At 51.6% G+C, this 17995-nt stretch overlaps 1 protein-coding gene across 2 annotated transcripts in view; it reads right to left on the bottom strand.

Moving 5' to 3' along the window:
- Positions 1 to 5636: 5636 nt before the first annotated feature.
- Positions 5637 to 17995, bottom strand: part of XXYLT1 (xyloside xylosyltransferase 1) — a 35347-nt gene continuing 22988 nt past the window's right edge. For both annotated transcript variants that reach the window (XM_071752246.1, XM_071752247.1), the window contains exon 4: positions 5637 to 6603. In XM_071752246.1, the coding sequence (XP_071608347.1) occupies positions 6207 to 6603 (397 nt within the window). In that variant the 3' untranslated portion in view covers positions 5637 to 6206. The remainder of the gene's footprint in view (positions 6604 to 17995) is intronic.

Genomic DNA, 17995 nt, shown 5'->3' with positions numbered 1-17995 from the left:
TCCAACATGAGGACAATGTGGTCCCTTTGCAGGGAGGTTTGGCTTGGCATGGGCTGCAGAAACCTGTGGGCAAGAGGAGCTGGAAAATCGCAAACACCAGGAACTTTGTACCAGAGCCCAGAGTCATTTTCAAGCTCTGTACCTGATGCTGTTGGCACACACTCAGCCTGCCTGATGCCCCTGCCCAAATTCAGCTGACACATTTATTCATTAAGAACCTGGTACTCTGTTTCTATGACAAGTGTGTGACTGCCCTGGCACTCCCTACTCAGCCCAGCATTATTTAAATACTTCTCTTATTATTATTTGATAATGGACTGTATTGCACCAGCTCTTGAAGGAAGATGAGACACTCTGTGTTTTATATCCTTGTTCCTTGCTGGGAAAACTTCATGTAAGTGATGAATGGCAAAAATACTCAGTGGAATCTACTGAAAAAAAAATTGAGGTTTCCCAGTAAATGACTCAGGATATTTTGCTATGTTTGGTTTAATAGCACTGACTTCTTGTCTTTCCTATTTTTGCAACGTCTGCTGCTTTGGAAGTGTGAAACACTGGTGTGTCAGCATGGGCACAGCATGCTGGCTCCCAGTTTCTCTTCCACTGATGCTATTTTCTTCTACGTCAATTAATATACCTTCTAAAATTTCAGTGTCCAAAGCCTGCTTGTCATTCTTCTGCTCCTGGTCAAACCCTTTTGACATGGAAAATTTGCTACCCAGTGAATCTTACACCAATTTTCTCATCCTTTTGCCCAACCTGGGAGTCAAGCTGCTTGCTTGGAGTTGCCAGTCTCCTCCTTTGAACGGTGGCACAGGACTAGTGCCCTTCTTGCTTTCCACATAGTTATTATAAACTCGTTCTTCTTATTTAATTGGGATATGTCCCAAGACTACTGGATTGCAGGTACTGCTGCTTCACTTCTGCTGTGTGCAGTGGTTTACAGTCCCACATCTTTTCCAATTACTGGACAAAACCTGCTGCTGGACACCTCTGCCTTTCAGAGAGCACTGAGAGTTTCTCAAACTGCTGAGCAAAGATTCTACATAATCACTATTTTTTTTTCCTGGGAAAGGGTGTGAACTTTGATGAATCTCCTCAATTGCACCATCCTTGTCTATAACCTGAAGGCTGTGTGCTGCAGCTCTCCTGCCCAACCCCAGCTCTGCAGGGACCAGCTGGGTCCCTGCCACAGTACTCGCACTACCCAACATCTGTCAACAATTATTTTTTTTTTCTTTCTTTACCTATCTGCTCCTTACCATCCACATTTGCTGCAGCTCTTCACATCAGCTCTGTGCTTTCCTCTCCTCAACAGCTCAGCACAAGGGGCAGGTTCTGCTATGTCACCGTTCACCTCCATTTTCCAGATAAGGATTTTTGACAGGTTTTGCATCCTTTTTCTGATGTTTCTCTGTGCTCCCCTTCCACAACCAAGGCGGCTCAGTCTCCCATGCCTGTTCATTTTCTCCCTGCTGCTGCTTGGCAGATCTTGCTGAAAGGGTCTGGTCTGTTCTCTGGGCAGCCAAGAAACTCCTCCAGCACAGAAAAGAGATGAATTTCGAAGTTAAAAGCATGCAGAAAGAAAACTTGACACCTTTTCTTTCTGATACTCTGCCTAGAGCCCCATATGCCACAGGGCACTTGCAAGTGTTTTGCTCCCTAAAGTGAGACCGTCCCTGCTTAAAAGGGTCTTGTTTATCCTGACCAGCTCCAAGGAGGGGATGCATTATGAAAAAGGCTTTGAATCATTCAATAGCTACAAAATGCACTTAAGCCTTAAAACTGCACTTAAGCCATAAATAGAGAAACTTCATGCAGTGCCTTATGTGAACAGATCCCTGCAAGCAGCCTGTGGCTTGCACAGCTTTGGTACTGTCATAAGCAGAGCCATAAACTGCTACTAAATGATGGCCAAGTGCAGCCAGGAGGAAAAGCTGGCACTAAGGCTGTGCTGGTGAAGGCTGGCACTGGGGACAAGTGCCCTGCCAGGGCTTCAGAGTGACAAATCCACTCAGAGAGAGCTGGGAGAAAGAGCTGGAAGGTGCCTGTCTGTTCAGAGGGGAGCTAGAGACCCAGGGCATGGTTTCCTACGTGCCACAACAGGAGTGCAAGCAACATCTGCCCTAGGAAAAACACATCTGGCTCTCAGGAACACCCCTCAAATCTGAGCATCTCCTTCCTCAGGGGAGCAACACCAAAGCCTCCTGCCAGGGACAAACCTGTGGCTAATTCTGGCAGCTCCAGGCTCTGCTTTGTTTCAGCTTTTCCTTCTGACAGGCAAATGGCTTAAATTAACATTGAGACTTTAGGTACCTTATAGCTAATGCCTATGAAATATCCTTGTAAGGCACCTTGCTTCATGTGCTCCTTCCATTAGCAGCTGATTAGCGAATAAATAATACCCAGCAGAGAACTGCACAAACTGAACCCTGATGGCACTGAAAAGCCTAACAAAACCAGGCAGCAACTTCTTAGCAATTAGTAAAGCCATGGAGGCTCTCACTGATCAGAGATGGAGCTGCTGGCTGAAATATCCAGAAGCGAGGTGCTAAGGAACATGTCCCTCTGTGGCTCTGCAAAGTGTTTGAGGAAAAGTTCACAAAACAATGCAGCAACCCAATAAAAATCTACGTCAAAAGGAAAAAACAACAGTCAACAACCCGTGTCCCAGGCTTACTCTTTTTTTTTTTTCTTTGCCTCATTCTGCACTCCCTTCAGGGCTGATTTCCCCTACCCAGGGCTCTGCTGAAGGCAGAGGGATGGGTGAGGCACCCAACTCACTCTGCTGCAGCCAGGCATTTTTTGGGGGAGTCAAAATTACAGGTTGGGTTGTTGGTTTTTTTTTCCTTTTTCATTTTGCAAAGTCAGGAACTCCATCTTAGCGCTTCAGCCCGTTGTTATGGTTTGTGTTATTCTTGGCACACTGACTGGAGTGCACTCAGTATGAATAGCAGAGAGCTGAAAAGTAAATATTGTATCCTCTGGGAGCAGCAGAGAGGGGAGGTGGTTATATTGCTTAATGGAGCACCCCCAGTGCCTGTTTGGGTTAGGCTTACAGTAATTGCTCCCTAGGTGAGTTTATACCAACAATTGATCGTTTCAAATGGGAAAGAAGTACAAATGAATAAGAAAATAAACATTGACAGTGTTACGAAACACAGGAGAGGAGAGCAAAAATCCCATGCAGCTCAAGTATGGGACTGAAAGCAAAGCTGGCGGGAAAGTAAAGGATGCTGTTTGCTCTGCACACAATTTCTCATGAATGCTGAACAATATGAAGAAAGAAGTTGAATTTTCTCCTTCAGCTACTTCTAGAAAGTAGTTCTGCAGCCTGATCTTCCACAGCGTTCGCAGAGACCCCTCTGGTCTCCCCTCTTCTTCTCCATCCTGGAAAAACACGGGCACGAACAGCACTTTGCTGCAAGCAAGCAGGTGAGCAGACCAGGAGCAGGGAGCCTGCAGCTGGGACAGAGGAGCTGGGCTGAGTAACCTTGGTGTAAAACCCAACATGCCCATTAATAGGCCCTGGCTGAGGCCTCTGCAGCTCTCCTGTGGGGTGCAAAGCCCATGGCCCTGTGTCCAACCTCTGCAGCCAGTCTGTGATGGCAGGGCCAGTCCCCTGCTCCCCTTGGCTGTGTCCCCCCCCATCTCTGTGTGTCACAGCAGCATGTCCCCATGTGCCACTTGTCCAGGGCTGCCTTTTACTCACCGCATCTCCAGGGAGGCCTCAATCAATCTTCAGCCAAGGCTGAGGCTCCACAGCCTGCAGATCCCCTCTGCTAGGCAAGGGAACCAGCACTGGCCTGAGGACATGGCACCAAGCCCCAGAGAAAAGCAGCTGCTGGTCAGCCCCAGGGTCCCTGCTGCAAACCCTGGTGCCCAGCAGCAAACCAGTGCTGCTTAATGTGTCCTGAGCACCCCACACTGGGCTTGTGCCCGTGATTGCTGGTGTGGGTTGTGATGACCCCAGGCCAGTGGTGTGGGGACCAGGAGAGGATGCTCAAGTCTGGCCTGGGATCCAGGAGGGGATGCTCAGGTTTGACCTTGTGTGCTGGGTTGCACAGCAGGAGGGTGTTCAAGGTCAAGGAGGGATGGGGATGGAAAGTCTCCATTCTCGCAGGAATGGAAGGGCCTGGCAGACTCCAGCAGGCTGAATATCAAGCACAGAAACTGACAGTGGGGTGCCCAAGGGGTGCTGCCACCCCGTACAAGCAGAGCAGGCTCTCCTGCCTTCAAGCGGACCCCGTGGCAACACCTTTCAAAAAGGCTGAGCCAGCAGCTCTGTCTCTCTCAGCCTCAGGCTGCCACGATGGCTTCTGCAGCTGAGCTCATTAGTGCCTGCAATCAGCAGGGCATGAAGGGGAGATAATTACACAGGCAGCACGGCCCTGACTGTGTGCAGGGTCTATATATAGCACTGTGCAGGTCCATGTTGCCAGCAGTGCTTAGTCACAGCCCTGGGGAGCGTGTGGGTCGGGAGGTGCAGGCACTGCTGCGTGAGGAGCTGGGCCATCTGCAGTGCCTGGGGAAAACCACCTTGAGCTGAATCAAACATTTCACTTACTGCGTTTTTCCCCACTGAGTTTCCCAGTGGACTGCCATTTTGCACTGAAAACACTGGAAAACATTTATTTGCAAAATACCTATGTGAAAGATTTCAGCCGGGGGCTAGGAGGGCTGCATGAAGGCATTCCCCCCCTGCTTTACAGCCTCTGGGACCCTACAGAGAGGGAAGGGTGGTCCCAACCCTGTGCAGAGCATCCCCTGGCTCCAGGTGGAGGTTCCCCAGTACTTGGCTCAGCTCTCGGGTAGCTGCAGGACAGGGAGGCAACCCAGCCTTGGTGTCACCCTGTAGCAGTGTCATCCCAAAACCCGTCATGGCACTTTGGGCCAGCCCTGACACACAGAACCACCTCAGAGCTGCTCATCCCTAGGGAAAAGCCATGTTTGCTCACAGTCTGCCACTCCCCAGGGCCAGTGACAGGAGCTGCCTGGCCAGTATTTCCAGCCCTGCCATTTCCAAACTGATGGCAAGATCCTGCCTTGGCACGCGAGGCCCTGCATGTCCCCAGTGCCACCAGTGTGGCCCTGGTCTGTGAGTGCAGGGCTGAATCCCCATAGCAGCCCCAGGAGCTGATCAGGACCTTGGGACACCCCAGGGCGGTGACAAAGCAGCGATGCCAACCACTGGACCATTGCCAGGACTGTGACACTTCACCAGGAAGCCCTGCCTCCCCCTCCATTTCACCCAGAAAGCCCCAGGAAGCAGCATGGCACTACCAGGGTAGGGGTGAGGCAGGTGGCTCTGGGGCTGCTCCTGGCCACGCAACATGGAGACATCCCCACCTACATCAGAGCTGGAACCCACCAGGAGGGTATGTGCTCTCCAGGACAGCTCCTGGTCCTTCAGGGTGCCTCACTCTGGTACATTGCCCACCCCATGGCTGCCCCAAGCACCCCTGGGCACTTGCCCTGCCCCGCCCAGTGAGGTCTGGTCACAGCAAAAAGCTACGTGGGGCACCACATTCAACAGCCCAACTGATAAGACATCAACCACATTTTCATCATGATAAGAGAAGCACGAAACCTCCTACTGCAAAGAACTGCAGTTGTGCTGCAGAAAAACAGCTCAGTGTGTTTTACATCTGCAGCTTTATTCTTGTACAAAAGGTTAAAGGCAAAGCTAGAAAAATGAACCTATTGGTACACGCTCACTGAACACTTTTAAGACAAGATAGGGCAGTAAAGCTTTTATGGCTACGAAGAACCAATGAAAAGCTTTAAAGCTTGTCTAGCATTCAGTTTTTGTTTGTAAGTAACCCAATTTAAAGCAGCTTTTCAGTTTTTACAACTCTCTCGCCTTTCTGGAATGGTTCAAAAGGAAGATGACCTGAGGACCGTGTCTGTTCCCCAGAGGGACCAGACAGATGCACCAGTGGTGCATCACTGGGCCACTGAAAATGCCAAAATGAAACCCAGCTGTGGCCTCCTGCTGCTTACTCCAAGGACAAGGCTACACAGAACCTGGGGAGCAGCACCCTGCCACATGCAGAAGCAGTGGCCACCTGATGGCCCCTTGGCTGTCCTCTTGCCCCGGTGGCCATGGCACAGATGAACACCATGAACTTGCCCCAAGTAGAGACAGGAGATGAGCCCTGGGCATGGTGACCATGGATGTCCTGCTCCTGGGGGCAGTGGGTGTCCTAGTCCTCAGGGATTGGGGTGTTGCAGTTCCCATGGTAAATTTTGACCTCGCCCTCACACTGGAAGTACTGCTCAAACACATCACTGTACCCGTGGTCCCTCCACCACGTACAAAGCTGCCGATTCCACGTGCAGTCAAGCACATGGAAGAGCTCTGGATGCTCCATTCCCACCATGGTGAAGAAATCCTGGTCCCCAAGGTGGCCCTTGAAGTGGTACTTCTCCGTCAGCTTCTGCACCACGGTGGGCTCCAGCAGCTGGTTGTAGAGCTTGGATTGCCTCATGGCTTCCAGGTTCAGGAGGAGAACACCACTGTTGAAGCCGGGCAGCCCATCAGGAGGAGGTTCCCCAACTTTGGTTTGGGGGTTCTCACGGCGATACTGCCAGAATGTGTGCCTGCAAAGAGAGGAAGAACAGGACCAGGCAGTCAAGGAGCTCAGCCTGAAGAGCAGCCACCACAAGTCTGGGCAGATCTGGATCACAGCTTGGGATCTACCAGCCTCCCAAGGGATTGCACAGCGCTTGTCTTCTGCTGGCTGGATGCACCCAGCCTGCCAGAGCAGCCTGGTGCTTCACAGTCTGCATCTTTCTCATCCCCCTGCACAGGATATTGCCCAGACCTCAAATCACTCTTCTTGTGCTCTCCTAAAGCCCCTTTTGTTTCTATCAGCATCACTCTGGTGAAACAACTGGACACAGGATCGTGTGACTGCTCACATGCCTGTGCATGAGGGTGAAATCACATCCCTGATGCCTAGGACAAACCATCAGAAGTGCCTCCACAGCTGGTACATGCCAGGAAATGTCCTGCAGTTAATAGGATCTCAGCAGCAAAGCTCACAGTATCGTTATTATTTTATTATGGGGAAGATCCAGATCAAAGTTGGGTCCCAGCCTGAGGTTGTGCTAAAAGGTTTGAAATAAACTTGACTGGCATAAATATTTCTTCAAAATAAAAAAAAAAGACATACAATGGCAACATCTCATTAGCTAAATGAGCACTGCCTTTAGCATTTGCAGCCCTAGGAAGGCTCAGCTGCAGCAGCTCTGGCAGATGCAATCTTCTCCAGCTAATTTCCATCTGCCCAGAAGAAAAGACCATTGCAAGTCTAGCAATACTTAAAATCAACTCAAGAGGGTGATTCAAATAGGAAAAATTTAGACTATGTAAGCAAGCAGCCCAAAAATTTTTTTAGCTTCTTCCTCAGCCCTGAGGCAGTGAGCACACCACACCATACACACACTGGATGGTTCTGCTGGCAGGAATTACATTCAGCCCATGATATTAACCAAGCAGCTGGGGTTGAATCTGCCCCAAAGAATTGCTCCTATTCAGACCGAAACTCTTCTGCCCCCAGACAGCATCCTCTGCTGCTTAGCCAGGCTGTGCTTTGGAGGGCAGGAGGGACCCACAGCCCCCCCCCCTTGCTGTCTGACAGCCCAGGGGTGCCAGCACTGAGCTCTCCTTCCAGGCCTAACACTTAAGGTAAAGCTACAGCAAGATTTGTTTGGTTTTTTTTTTTTTTTTCACACCTTACTGTGAAGACTCTGGGGAGAAACACTGTTAGGAAGAACAATCCAAGCATGCCACTGGTTCCTCTCTGCATCATCACACTCTTACTGAAGCCTCCATGCACCTCCAGGAAACAAGAACTTGTTGGAAGATGGCACAGATTTAGCACTTAAGAGCTTAAACTGTTCCCATGCTTGGAAGCTGAAACTGAGCTAATTCAGATGTAAGAAGCAGCAAGGGACTTCAGCCCCTGAGACAGCTCCAGAGTCACAGTGTGTACTTCCCCACTGCACACATTTAAATTGAAATTCTTCTGGTAAGAAGCTGTGTTCAGCTCCAACAAGCACTCAGAGAATTCTACAGCTTGTACAGAGATCAGACTATTAAGTCTGTCTTGCTGGCCTGTTGTCTGGATCCCCAGCACAGTGAGGCTGGCCAAGCTGATAGCCAGGATTCAAGAGCCACCAGCAGAATTATCCCAGCTGAAAACATGGATCTATTAATGATGTCAACCACGAGCACCTTTTTTATTTCCTGATCCAGAGAACCACAACTGTCACACAGTACCACTTCCATACAGCTGTCCATTTAGGTGCTTTAGATTCAAACCTCTGATACTTCTCATTTCATTAGAAGTCTTCACACTGCTCCTTCCCACCTTATTCAGGACAGAAAGGGTTTTTCCAAGTGCTAGTTTTCCATCGTAGGAGGGCTCAGCATCTCCACAGAGGACTTGATGCCTCATTGGAGCCTGGGGGCAGCAGGGCTCATCTGCAGGGCAGGGAAGGGCTTTGCCTCTTCAAAGACCAGTTATGTCTTGGGGACAGGCACCAAACCACAGCAAAGATGACTCATGGATGCTCGTGAAAAAAGGAAGGTAAAGCACTCAACTCCAGACCCAGCTTTGCACTGATCAGCCTCCTGAGGGGTCCAGGGTCTGAGGAAAGACTTAACTTAAGCATACCTCTGCATACTTGGCTCTCTCTGCATCTCCCTTGCAGTACCAAGAAAGCTGTGTCCGTGATGGAAAAATTATGCTAGAAGCTGGCAGGAGAAAGAGGGGAAACAATGCTGTGGAAGGAGGAACTTTTCCAGATCCATAGAAATGGAGCTGTGTCTTTTCATGTTCTTACCTCCAAAAACACAGTGCCCAAGCTAAGGGATGAGATTACAGCCCCTGCAAGTAGCTAGAATAAGAAAAAAACAAGTGCCTGAGCCCTCAGCATCACCAGGCTGCAGTGGGGTGAAAGCAGATCTGTGTCACATGACTCAATTTTTCAGCAATGCTGTTCCCCATTGGATTACTTGTCAAGGGCTGATAATGAGATGGGAGCAACGTGCCCTATCTGCAGGGAGAGGAGACAGACCAACAAGCAGCAATTGTTCTGCCCTTCCTCCCAGTGCTGGCGTGATAGGGCCATCCTCCCCCGGCCATGTGTGTGGACCACACAGGAGTGGGGCCAGGGGGGGAGGACAGTGCTGTCCCCCGGGAGTGATGCTGGGGAGAAATCCAGGATGTGACACAGTGCTGATGGCTCAGGAATCTGATCACAGCTACACACTACAAACATCCCAGTGCTGGGCTTGTGCCAACTGAGGGAAAGGTATTCTGGCAGGGGGGGCGGCAGCATCTGGGTTTCACTTGGCTTTTTTGCCCTTCCTACAGAGGGTTTTGGTGCTGTCCTTCTGCAGGGCCAGGACAGAAAAGAGGGTTGTTGAAAGGAACCTCCACCGAGCTGGAAGCTGAAGGAACAGTGGGTTCGAGAGCATAATTTTCTTTGAGGAAGATAAGGCCATGGAAGCACAGCAACCAGCCCAACAGCCATCCCAACCTATGAGCTGCACTGCTCTGTCCTGCCCAACATTACCCCTGGGCACCCACCTCGAATTTTGGCAAAACATGAGGGGGACAATCCCAACGGTTTGATGAGCATGCTGCCAGGATGCAGGGAGGGGTGCTGGGGGCAGAGCCTCCCAACTTCCCTTGGCAACCACGAAGGAACCAACTGGATGCAAAGGAAACGTCTCTCTGCCCCAAACCCCTGGAGCAGTGGGGATCTCCCTCAGGACAGGCAGCGTGCCCTCCTCCCATTCTGCCAGAGTGACAGCCAGGGCAGGAAGGCAGCCTGGAGATGCTGGGGCAGGAAGCTGCTGGCCAGGAGGAGGGGAGGAGAAAGGAAGCGGAGGCATTTCGGGGCTTTTGTTAACCACCATGGCCCCTCTAAACAGGAGGGAAAAGAAATGACCGGGGCCCCTGACCCTGGAGCCTGGTGTGGGGGAGCCATGCAGGGTCCTGCCTGCAGCCCTGATGGGCTTTGCTTTGAGGAGCTGTTTATAAACAGAGCCGGCGTGTGCTAGGAAACATCTGGAGAAGAGCATTTCCAAGCATTCAAAGGCCGGGCCCAGGCAGCCCAGATAAAAAATTCTGCTTCCACCAGGACTTCCCTTGCTGGCCCAGCACAGGGCGCTCCGGCCGCACTTCCCCTGCCTGGCAGCTCCATCTCACAGAGCTGCCATCACACCCTCCAAAATGCCTGGCTGGGGATGGCTGCCTGGGGATAAGGGACTGCTCCACCTATCAGCTGTATTTTGCAGGTCTGTCTCTTATTTTCATGCATTTCAAGTGGCAAATGCTGAGTGGGGGAAAGACTTTGTCCAGACTCATGAGCATCTGCTCATTTACTTCATCTCTAGGTTTTAGGACAACATCATGGAATGAGCTGAAAACCCCTGGTAAAGCAGCAGGGTGCCCTTGCTGGCAGTGAAAGCAAGGTGGAGCAGTTCCTGTCAGATGGGTGGACAACAGCAAGCCCAAAGCACTGGTCCCACAAGCATCAGACTGGGCTTGTGTGCCTGTACCCACCTGAGATGTTCAAGAGCCTGCAACCCTTCCACACCAGCTGTGCAGCTGATGCTGGCCTTGCTGAGGAATATGTGGATCCTCCTCACCTCCAGAAAAGTGGACAGCCTGAGATACAGCCCCCATGCAGCTGAGGAATGGAGAAACCAGGTAAAAAAGACCTGGTGAAACCATATGCTGGGCCAGCCCATGGGGATCTACAATCAGAGGATGCTCCTGGAAGGCTGCAGAATCTCTGAATGCTGCTGTGCACCATGCACGTGCACTGCATGAGCCTCAATAGTACAATACCCAGGGAGGATGGCTGCACAGCCTCTCCTTCACCAAAAGGGGAAGTGAAACAAACAGGCATGGGATAAAGCCACAAAAATAAGGGGTCTCCAAGATTCTGGATGCAATAAACATTCCTGGGCCCGTAAATTCCTTGCTGGAGCTCACCGGTTTGCTCCTGCCTCTTGCCAGCACTGGTGGAGTTTGAGCAAGCAGCCTGGGGGCCAGGATGGACAGCAGTGGCAGGCCAGCACCTCAGTGACACACTCTGTCACATAGCTTCTCCTGTGGGGGTCAGGGGCTGGGGGACCCTAAGTCTCCCCCCTGCAGCCAGCCAGACACAGGGCTCCCAGTACAGAAGGGAAGCCTGGGCTGCCAGCCGGCCCTCTTTGCAGCATTCCAACAGCAGCCCTGCCAGCCCAAACACCAACTAAAACAAGTGCACGCTCTTGCTACCTCTAAATACGCTTTTCAGTTGCCGAGCCAGAAAACAGATGGCTGGCAGCATTATCCCCAGCTGCAGCTGCTGGCAAACACCCCTGTTCCTGTGCAATAAGGAGGAACGAGTGTACTGTGCTCCTCTGCTCTGTGCTGCTGGCAGCATTCCCTTGGGACAGGCAGGAGGACAAAGCACATGGCTGCAGTCCTGCTGAGCAATGCCTGGATGAGCTGCCCGTCTGCCCAGGCCCAGACAAGCCAGCCAAGGAGGCAGACAGGGTGGGAGCCCCAGTGGGAAGTACACAGCATCCTGATGGGGATGAGGGAATGTGTCTGAAATGGAGGGCAGAGAGAGCAAACAGAAGGGGTAAATAATTGTAAAACCTTCTGGGGACAACAGATACATGCTTAAAAGCAACCTGGCTCCCACAGCAGCCTGGAGCACTCAAAAATAGTGGCTTCTGTCCCACCTAGAGCAGAGGGTGTGGGCAGTGGAGAGAGAAGAGTGATGGCACAGGGATGACTGTGTCATCAATACAGGGGATGACCATGGCTTTCCCTAATCCTCAGCAAGAAGTAAGAGCACAGCCAAGAAACTTCCCTGTACCTTTCTCCTCCTCACTGTGTCAGGCAGCTGCCAGTCCCTTACTATCAACTCAGTTCGACTGAGATTAAGCCTTAGGAAAAGGCCATCTCTCCTTTCTCCAGCTCCCTGCCACCAAAAGGCATCACTTCAGTGAAGATGAGCCCTTCCAAGTTTCTCTTCCCAGAGCAGCACCCGACCCATGACCCACGCTCCCCCCTCCTGCCCTGATGCTGCTGGACCACACTAGGGCAAGCCCAGCCCTGCTGCAGAGGGAGGCTCTGCAACAAAGCAGCCCTTGTTGCTAATTGCTAATTTTGCATGTGCAAACGCTAAACCCCTTAAGGAGCTGGGGTGGCAGGTTCAGAACCAGCCTGGCCTGGAGCGCCTTAGCTGAGGCTGAGCAGCTTGTGTAACCCAGGAAATCCCAGCTCTGGGCTTCACAGGTGCACCGTGCACCCAGCAATGTGCAATGGCATTGCCAGCACAGCAGAACCCCCAACTCTGCAGGGGAAAACATCCCCCTGGGGAAAAGCAACCCCAATTCATAGCCTGGGACAAAGGGCAGGATGTGGTGATGAGCACACCAAGATCTCCTTACCCTCCTTCTGGTGGGTTCAGGACAGGAGTCCATCTCAGGTAGGACCTCCAGCCCTCCCCTGAAAAATGCTGATGAACCAACAGACAGCTCTTCAATGAAGACATCAGTAATTCCTTATTCAACTTCTCACGTAATGCACTAATTATGTCTGTACAGTGCTGGTCTCTACTGCAACATGGTCTGCATGCCAAACTTAATAAAGGCCTGTATTTGGAGCAGCTAATTGATTCTTGATGATAACATTTCTGCATGGACTTAGCAGATTAAAAATGTGCGCACTTAAATAGATAATTAATAACAACTTGAAAACACAGATCACAAGTGGGACACAGATCTTCAAGGCCAGCCACCCTCACCACCTACAATTTTTGCACCCCATAACAGTGCTAAAATCACTCTGTGAATACAGATGTGACCATAAATCCCTCTCCAGGCTGCATCAGGTTCCCTCCTCTCTATGGATCAAACCCCATGTCAGCAGCAGCAGCACTGAGCAGTCAGATGTGTCAGACCAGCTGCTCATTCAGCACCAGGGAAGGATGAGGGGCAGCTCGTTCCTGAGGGCACCCTAAAACACCATGGGCCTAATTATTGGCAAAGTGGCAGATTTCTGTAATAACTATGAATGGATTCTGCTCTGACAGTGCTCTCCTGCCTGCCCTGGGCCACCCTTGCCCACTGATGAGGCTTGTAGGAACAGGGGAACAGGCAATGTAAATCCACCAGGGTAAAATGTGCTGCAATTTTCTAAATGCCTGAACAAGCACGCCTTTTCTGGTCTGCCCAGAAACAACAATTTCCTGCAGAACATCTGGATTTGTCCCTTCATGACTATGAATCCAAAGTGCCTTGGGATTGTAGGCTTAGGGCAGGTGCTGAGGTTGGAGAAGGAGCAGTGGGAGCTGCCTGCAGGGAAAGATGGCCATGCTGGGGAATTCACAAACTACACCCTACACCAGAGCTTTTCTAAAAAGTCCTGTAACAAGTGCAGCAGCTTCCTAAGATGCCACCAGCATGGCACCTAAATCTAGACACCAAAACTGAAATGTTGAGGAGCTGAAATTTACAAGTTCAGGGGTTGTGCTGCAACCAACAACAAAAACCAAACCCGTGGCAAAGTCCCAGCAAATGTCTCAGGCAGCCCTTGCAAACAAGGACTACCAGCCTCTCTCTGTAGGAGAGCCCTTTGTCAGCCCTTTGTAGTCTGTAGCTACCTCTTTGATGTAGATATCCTTTCCTGCAGGACAAACTTTTATCATTTCCAGCACTGTGGATTCCCAAGATGTCTCCTGCTTTTATTAACTTCTTGCCATGGCAGGCAGCATTAAAAATGTCACCCAGCAGCAGGAATGGAGGCAGCAGCCACTCTTTCAGCCCCAGCTATGTGCACCCTTGGACCTGAGAAGGTCTGGGACCTCTTCTGAGGTCTACCACCACAGCAGTATCTTGCTTCCAGCTGGAGCAAAGGGGCAAAATCACCCATCTGAGGGCCTGCGGATGCCATCAGAACACTCCTTTTTGACAAGATCTCCAAGGTGAGAGTTGTTGGAGCATCACTCAGGGCCCAGGCAGTGCTGCCACTGGTTGGCACCCAGAGCCCACCACCACGTGGCAGCCAGTGACAGCACTGGCGTCACGTAGGAAGTGAAGCAGCTGGGGGGCATGGTGAAGTACACGGGTGTGGGGTCAGCCCAAGGCTGCTGAGAGCAGCTGTGCAATCAATACCACTGTCCTTCTTCCTCTTCCACATCACCAGCATGACTAGAGGATTGTCAGCCAGGAAACTGAGTAGAATAAAGTTTAAGCTCTGCCTTCTGAAACCAGAGGGTTTTCAGGACATTATTGAGAGTGCCACAGTGTCTGCCCACTCTGTTCATCCCAGTCATGGGGCTGCTTTGAAATGGGGAGGCTTCTCCCTTCAGCACCCAGCAGAGCTGAGCTCCTGTGCCTGGTGACAAGCACTAAGCAGGGCCAGGCTGGCAAGGATGCCCCAGGAGAGGTCCAGAATGCAGCAGCAATTGCATGAGGATGTCCTCACCATGCCCTGATGGAGATCTGCACCATGCACCCATGGACCTGGAGGTGCCCTGGGCACAGCCCCTGCTGCTCATGCTTGGCCAGGAGGCTGACCCACAGCAAGCCATGCTTCACTTGGCCATCACTCAGACCTACTCAGCTGGGACCACAGCTACATCACTCCCCAAGGCCAGGCTTGCACCCTGGGGACAGTGACCTGCCTGCTCATCAGCTTGCAGGCTGCATCTGCTACGCCTGCCTGCATATTTCTTAGCAGGGCCAAGAGCACAGGAGGGCCTGGGCTCCTCACTTTGGCCAGGATCCAGCATGGAAGGCCCAATGCAACATAAATATTAATACAGAGCATCAGCACCCGCCCTCCACAGCCTGGTGAACAGGACACTGCCAGCACGCCTGAGTAGCTGAAATGCTGCAGGGGACAACAGGATTTTCAATTAAGGTTATGACTCTGCAGAAGCACTTCCTTGCATGAAAAGCCTTTTGGAGCAGGCAAACTTCAGATTTTAATCCTTCCATCAAAATCATTCTCACTGAATTAGGAGCCCCCGCCCTTGGCTGTGTAGCAGACACATGAGCAGGCAGATGTCAGTGCTGGGAATAGGCTCTGCCTGCAGGCCAGTGTGCAAACGTCAGTCTGGCAGGGAGCATCCAGTACTGCCACGGAAAGCTCACAAGCACCTAAGAGCCTGGGGTGCTGTACCAGAGTCCCCAAGAGCCCTGGCAGCAGGGGCAGCCCCTGGTGGGACAAAGCTCTGCCTGCAACCCCATCCACAGAGGTGTTGCAGGTAATTCACATCACAGTGGATCTAAATGCCACAGGCAGAGTGCTGCTTTCTGGCTGTAGGTGAAGAAAAGCAAACCTGATGCTGACAGCCTTGGACCTCAACCTCCCCCTCTGCACCAAGGACCCTGCCAGACATTTTCCCTCAGGGCACGGTGAGGAGGTGGATCTGCAGGACCATCCATATATATACAACTTCATCAGGAGCTACAGCTCTCCTCAGGCCACCCCAGCCCACCCTGAGCGACCCCAAAGGACAGCAGAGCCCCAGGCTGTGCAACAGTTAAAGCTCAACATTTGCTGGGCAGGAGGGCCAGGAGATCCTGTTGCTCAGAGAGATGTATTTGTCCAAAACAAACAGTGGCTGGGCATTGTTTCAGCAGGAGTCAAACAAGTGGAAACGCTCCCGTGCCATCCTGTTTTGCTGTTTGGAGGTTTCCCCCTACCTCCAGGATGTGCAAGCAGGCTCTGGGATATTTCCTATTTGCTTTTCTCTTAGAATCATAGAATCGGCTGGGTTGGAAAGGACGTCTGAGATCATCAAGTCCAACCCTTGATCCACTACCGCTGCGGTTACCAGACCATGTCACTAAGTGCCACATCCAGTCTCTTTTTAAATATCTCCAGGGATGGAGAATCCACTACTTTCCTGGGCAGCCCATTCCAATGTTTGATCACCCTCTCCGTAAAGAAATTCTTTCTAATGTCCAACCTAAACCTCCCCTGGCACAACTTGAGACCGTGCCCTCTTGTCTTGCTGGTAGTTGCCTGGGAAAAGAGACTTACCCCCACCTGGCTACAACCTCCTTTCAGGTAGTTGTAGAGAGTGATGAGGTCTCCCCTGAGCCTCCTCTTCTCCAGGCTGAACAGCCCCAGCTCCCTCAGACTCACCTCACAGGACTTGTGCTGGAGTCCCTTCACCAGCCCAGTCGCCCTCCTTTGGACCCACTCCAGGACCTCAATCTTCTTCCTGAACTGAGGGGTCCAGAACTGGACACAGGACTCGAGGTGTGGCCTCACCAGCACTGAGTACAGGGGAAGAATTCCCTCCCTGGACCTGCTGGCCACACTGTTCCTGATACAGGCCAGGATGCCATTGGCCTTCTTGGCCACCTGGGCACACTGCTGGCTCATGTTCAGCTTCCTGTCAATCCAGACTCCCAGGTCCCTTTCTGCCTGGCTGCTCTCCAACCACTCTGTGCCCAGCCTGGAGCTCCCCATGGGGTTGTTGTGGCCAAAGTGCAGGACCCGGCACTTGGCCGTGTTGAACCTTATCCCGTTGGAATCAGCCCAACTCTCCAGCCTGTCCAGGTCCCTCTGCAGAGCCCTCCTGCCTTCCAGCTGATCAACACTCCCCCCCAGCTTAGTGTCATCTGCAAATTTGCTGATGATGGACTCAATCCCCTCATCTAAATCATCTATAAAGATATTAAACAGAACTTGGCCCAACACTGATCCCTGGGGGAGACCACAGCCGCCAACTGGATGCAGCACCGTTCAGCACCACTCTCTGGGCCTAGCCCTCCAGCCAGTTCCTAACCCAGCACAGAGTGCCCCTGTCCAAGCTGTGGGCTGACAGCTTTTTCAGGAGAATGCTGTGGGAGACGGTGTCGAAGGCTTTGCTGAAGTCCAGGTAGACCACATCCACAGCCTTCCCCTCATCCACCAGGCGGGTCACCTGATCATAAAAGGAGATCAGGTTGGTCAGACAGGACCTGCCCTTCCTAAACCCGTGCTGGCTTGGTCTAATCCCTTGTCCATCCTGTAGGTGCTGTGTGATTGCCCGCAGGATGAGCTGCTCCATAACCTTGCCAGGCACTGAGGTCAGGCTGACAGGCCTGTAGTTTTCCGGGTCCTCCTTCTGGCCCTGTTTGTGGATTGGTGTGACATTCGCCAACTTCCAATCATCTGGGATGTCCCTGGTGAGCCAGGACTGTTGGTAGAGTGAGGCTTGGCGAGCTCTTCTGCCAGCTCCCTCATCACCCTTGGGTGGATCCCACCTGGTCCCATAGATTTGTGGGGATCCAAGCAGCTCAGTAGGTCACTGACTGTTTCCTTCTAGATTACAGGGCAGCTGTTCAGATTCTTGTTTCTTTCTACAAGCTCCAGAGGCCAGCTGTCCTCAGGACAACCTGTCCTACTGTTGAAAACTGAGGCAAAGAAGGTGTTAAATACCTCGGCCTTTTCTTCATCTTTGATAACTATATTCCTGCCCATGTCCAGTAGAGAATGGAGGTTTTCCATGCCCCTCCTTTTGCTATTGACGTATTTGTAGGACTTTTTGTTATCCTTCACAGAGGTGGTGAAATACAGTGCAAGTTGTGCCTTTGTCTCTCTAATTTTCTTTCAACACAACCTAACTATATTCCTAAATTCTTCTTGAGTAGTTAGCCCTTTTTTCCATAATCAGTAGGCTCTCTTCTGTACCCTAATTTCTTTCAAAATCTCCCTGTTCAGCCAGACTGGTCATCTTCCCTGCTGGCTCGCCTTTCAGCACACTGGGACTGCCTGCTCCTGTGCTTTCCAAACTTGCTTCTTGAAGTACGTCCATCCCTCCTGGACCCCTTTGTTTTCAAGGGCTGTTTCCCAGGGTACACTCTGTATCAGTCTTCTGAATAGGCCAAAATCTGCCCTCCAGAAGTCCAACGCAGAGGTTTTATTGACGGCCCTCCTTGCATCCCTGAGTATTGAAAACTCTATTATTT

This window comes from Heliangelus exortis, chromosome 9 (assembly GCF_036169615.1).
Source record: "Heliangelus exortis chromosome 9, bHelExo1.hap1, whole genome shotgun sequence".
NCBI classification, from domain to species: Eukaryota; Metazoa; Chordata; class Aves; order Apodiformes; family Trochilidae; genus Heliangelus; species Heliangelus exortis.
The sequence above is the reverse complement of the archived record's forward strand: the minus strand, read 5'-3'. Positions and strand labels throughout refer to the sequence as shown.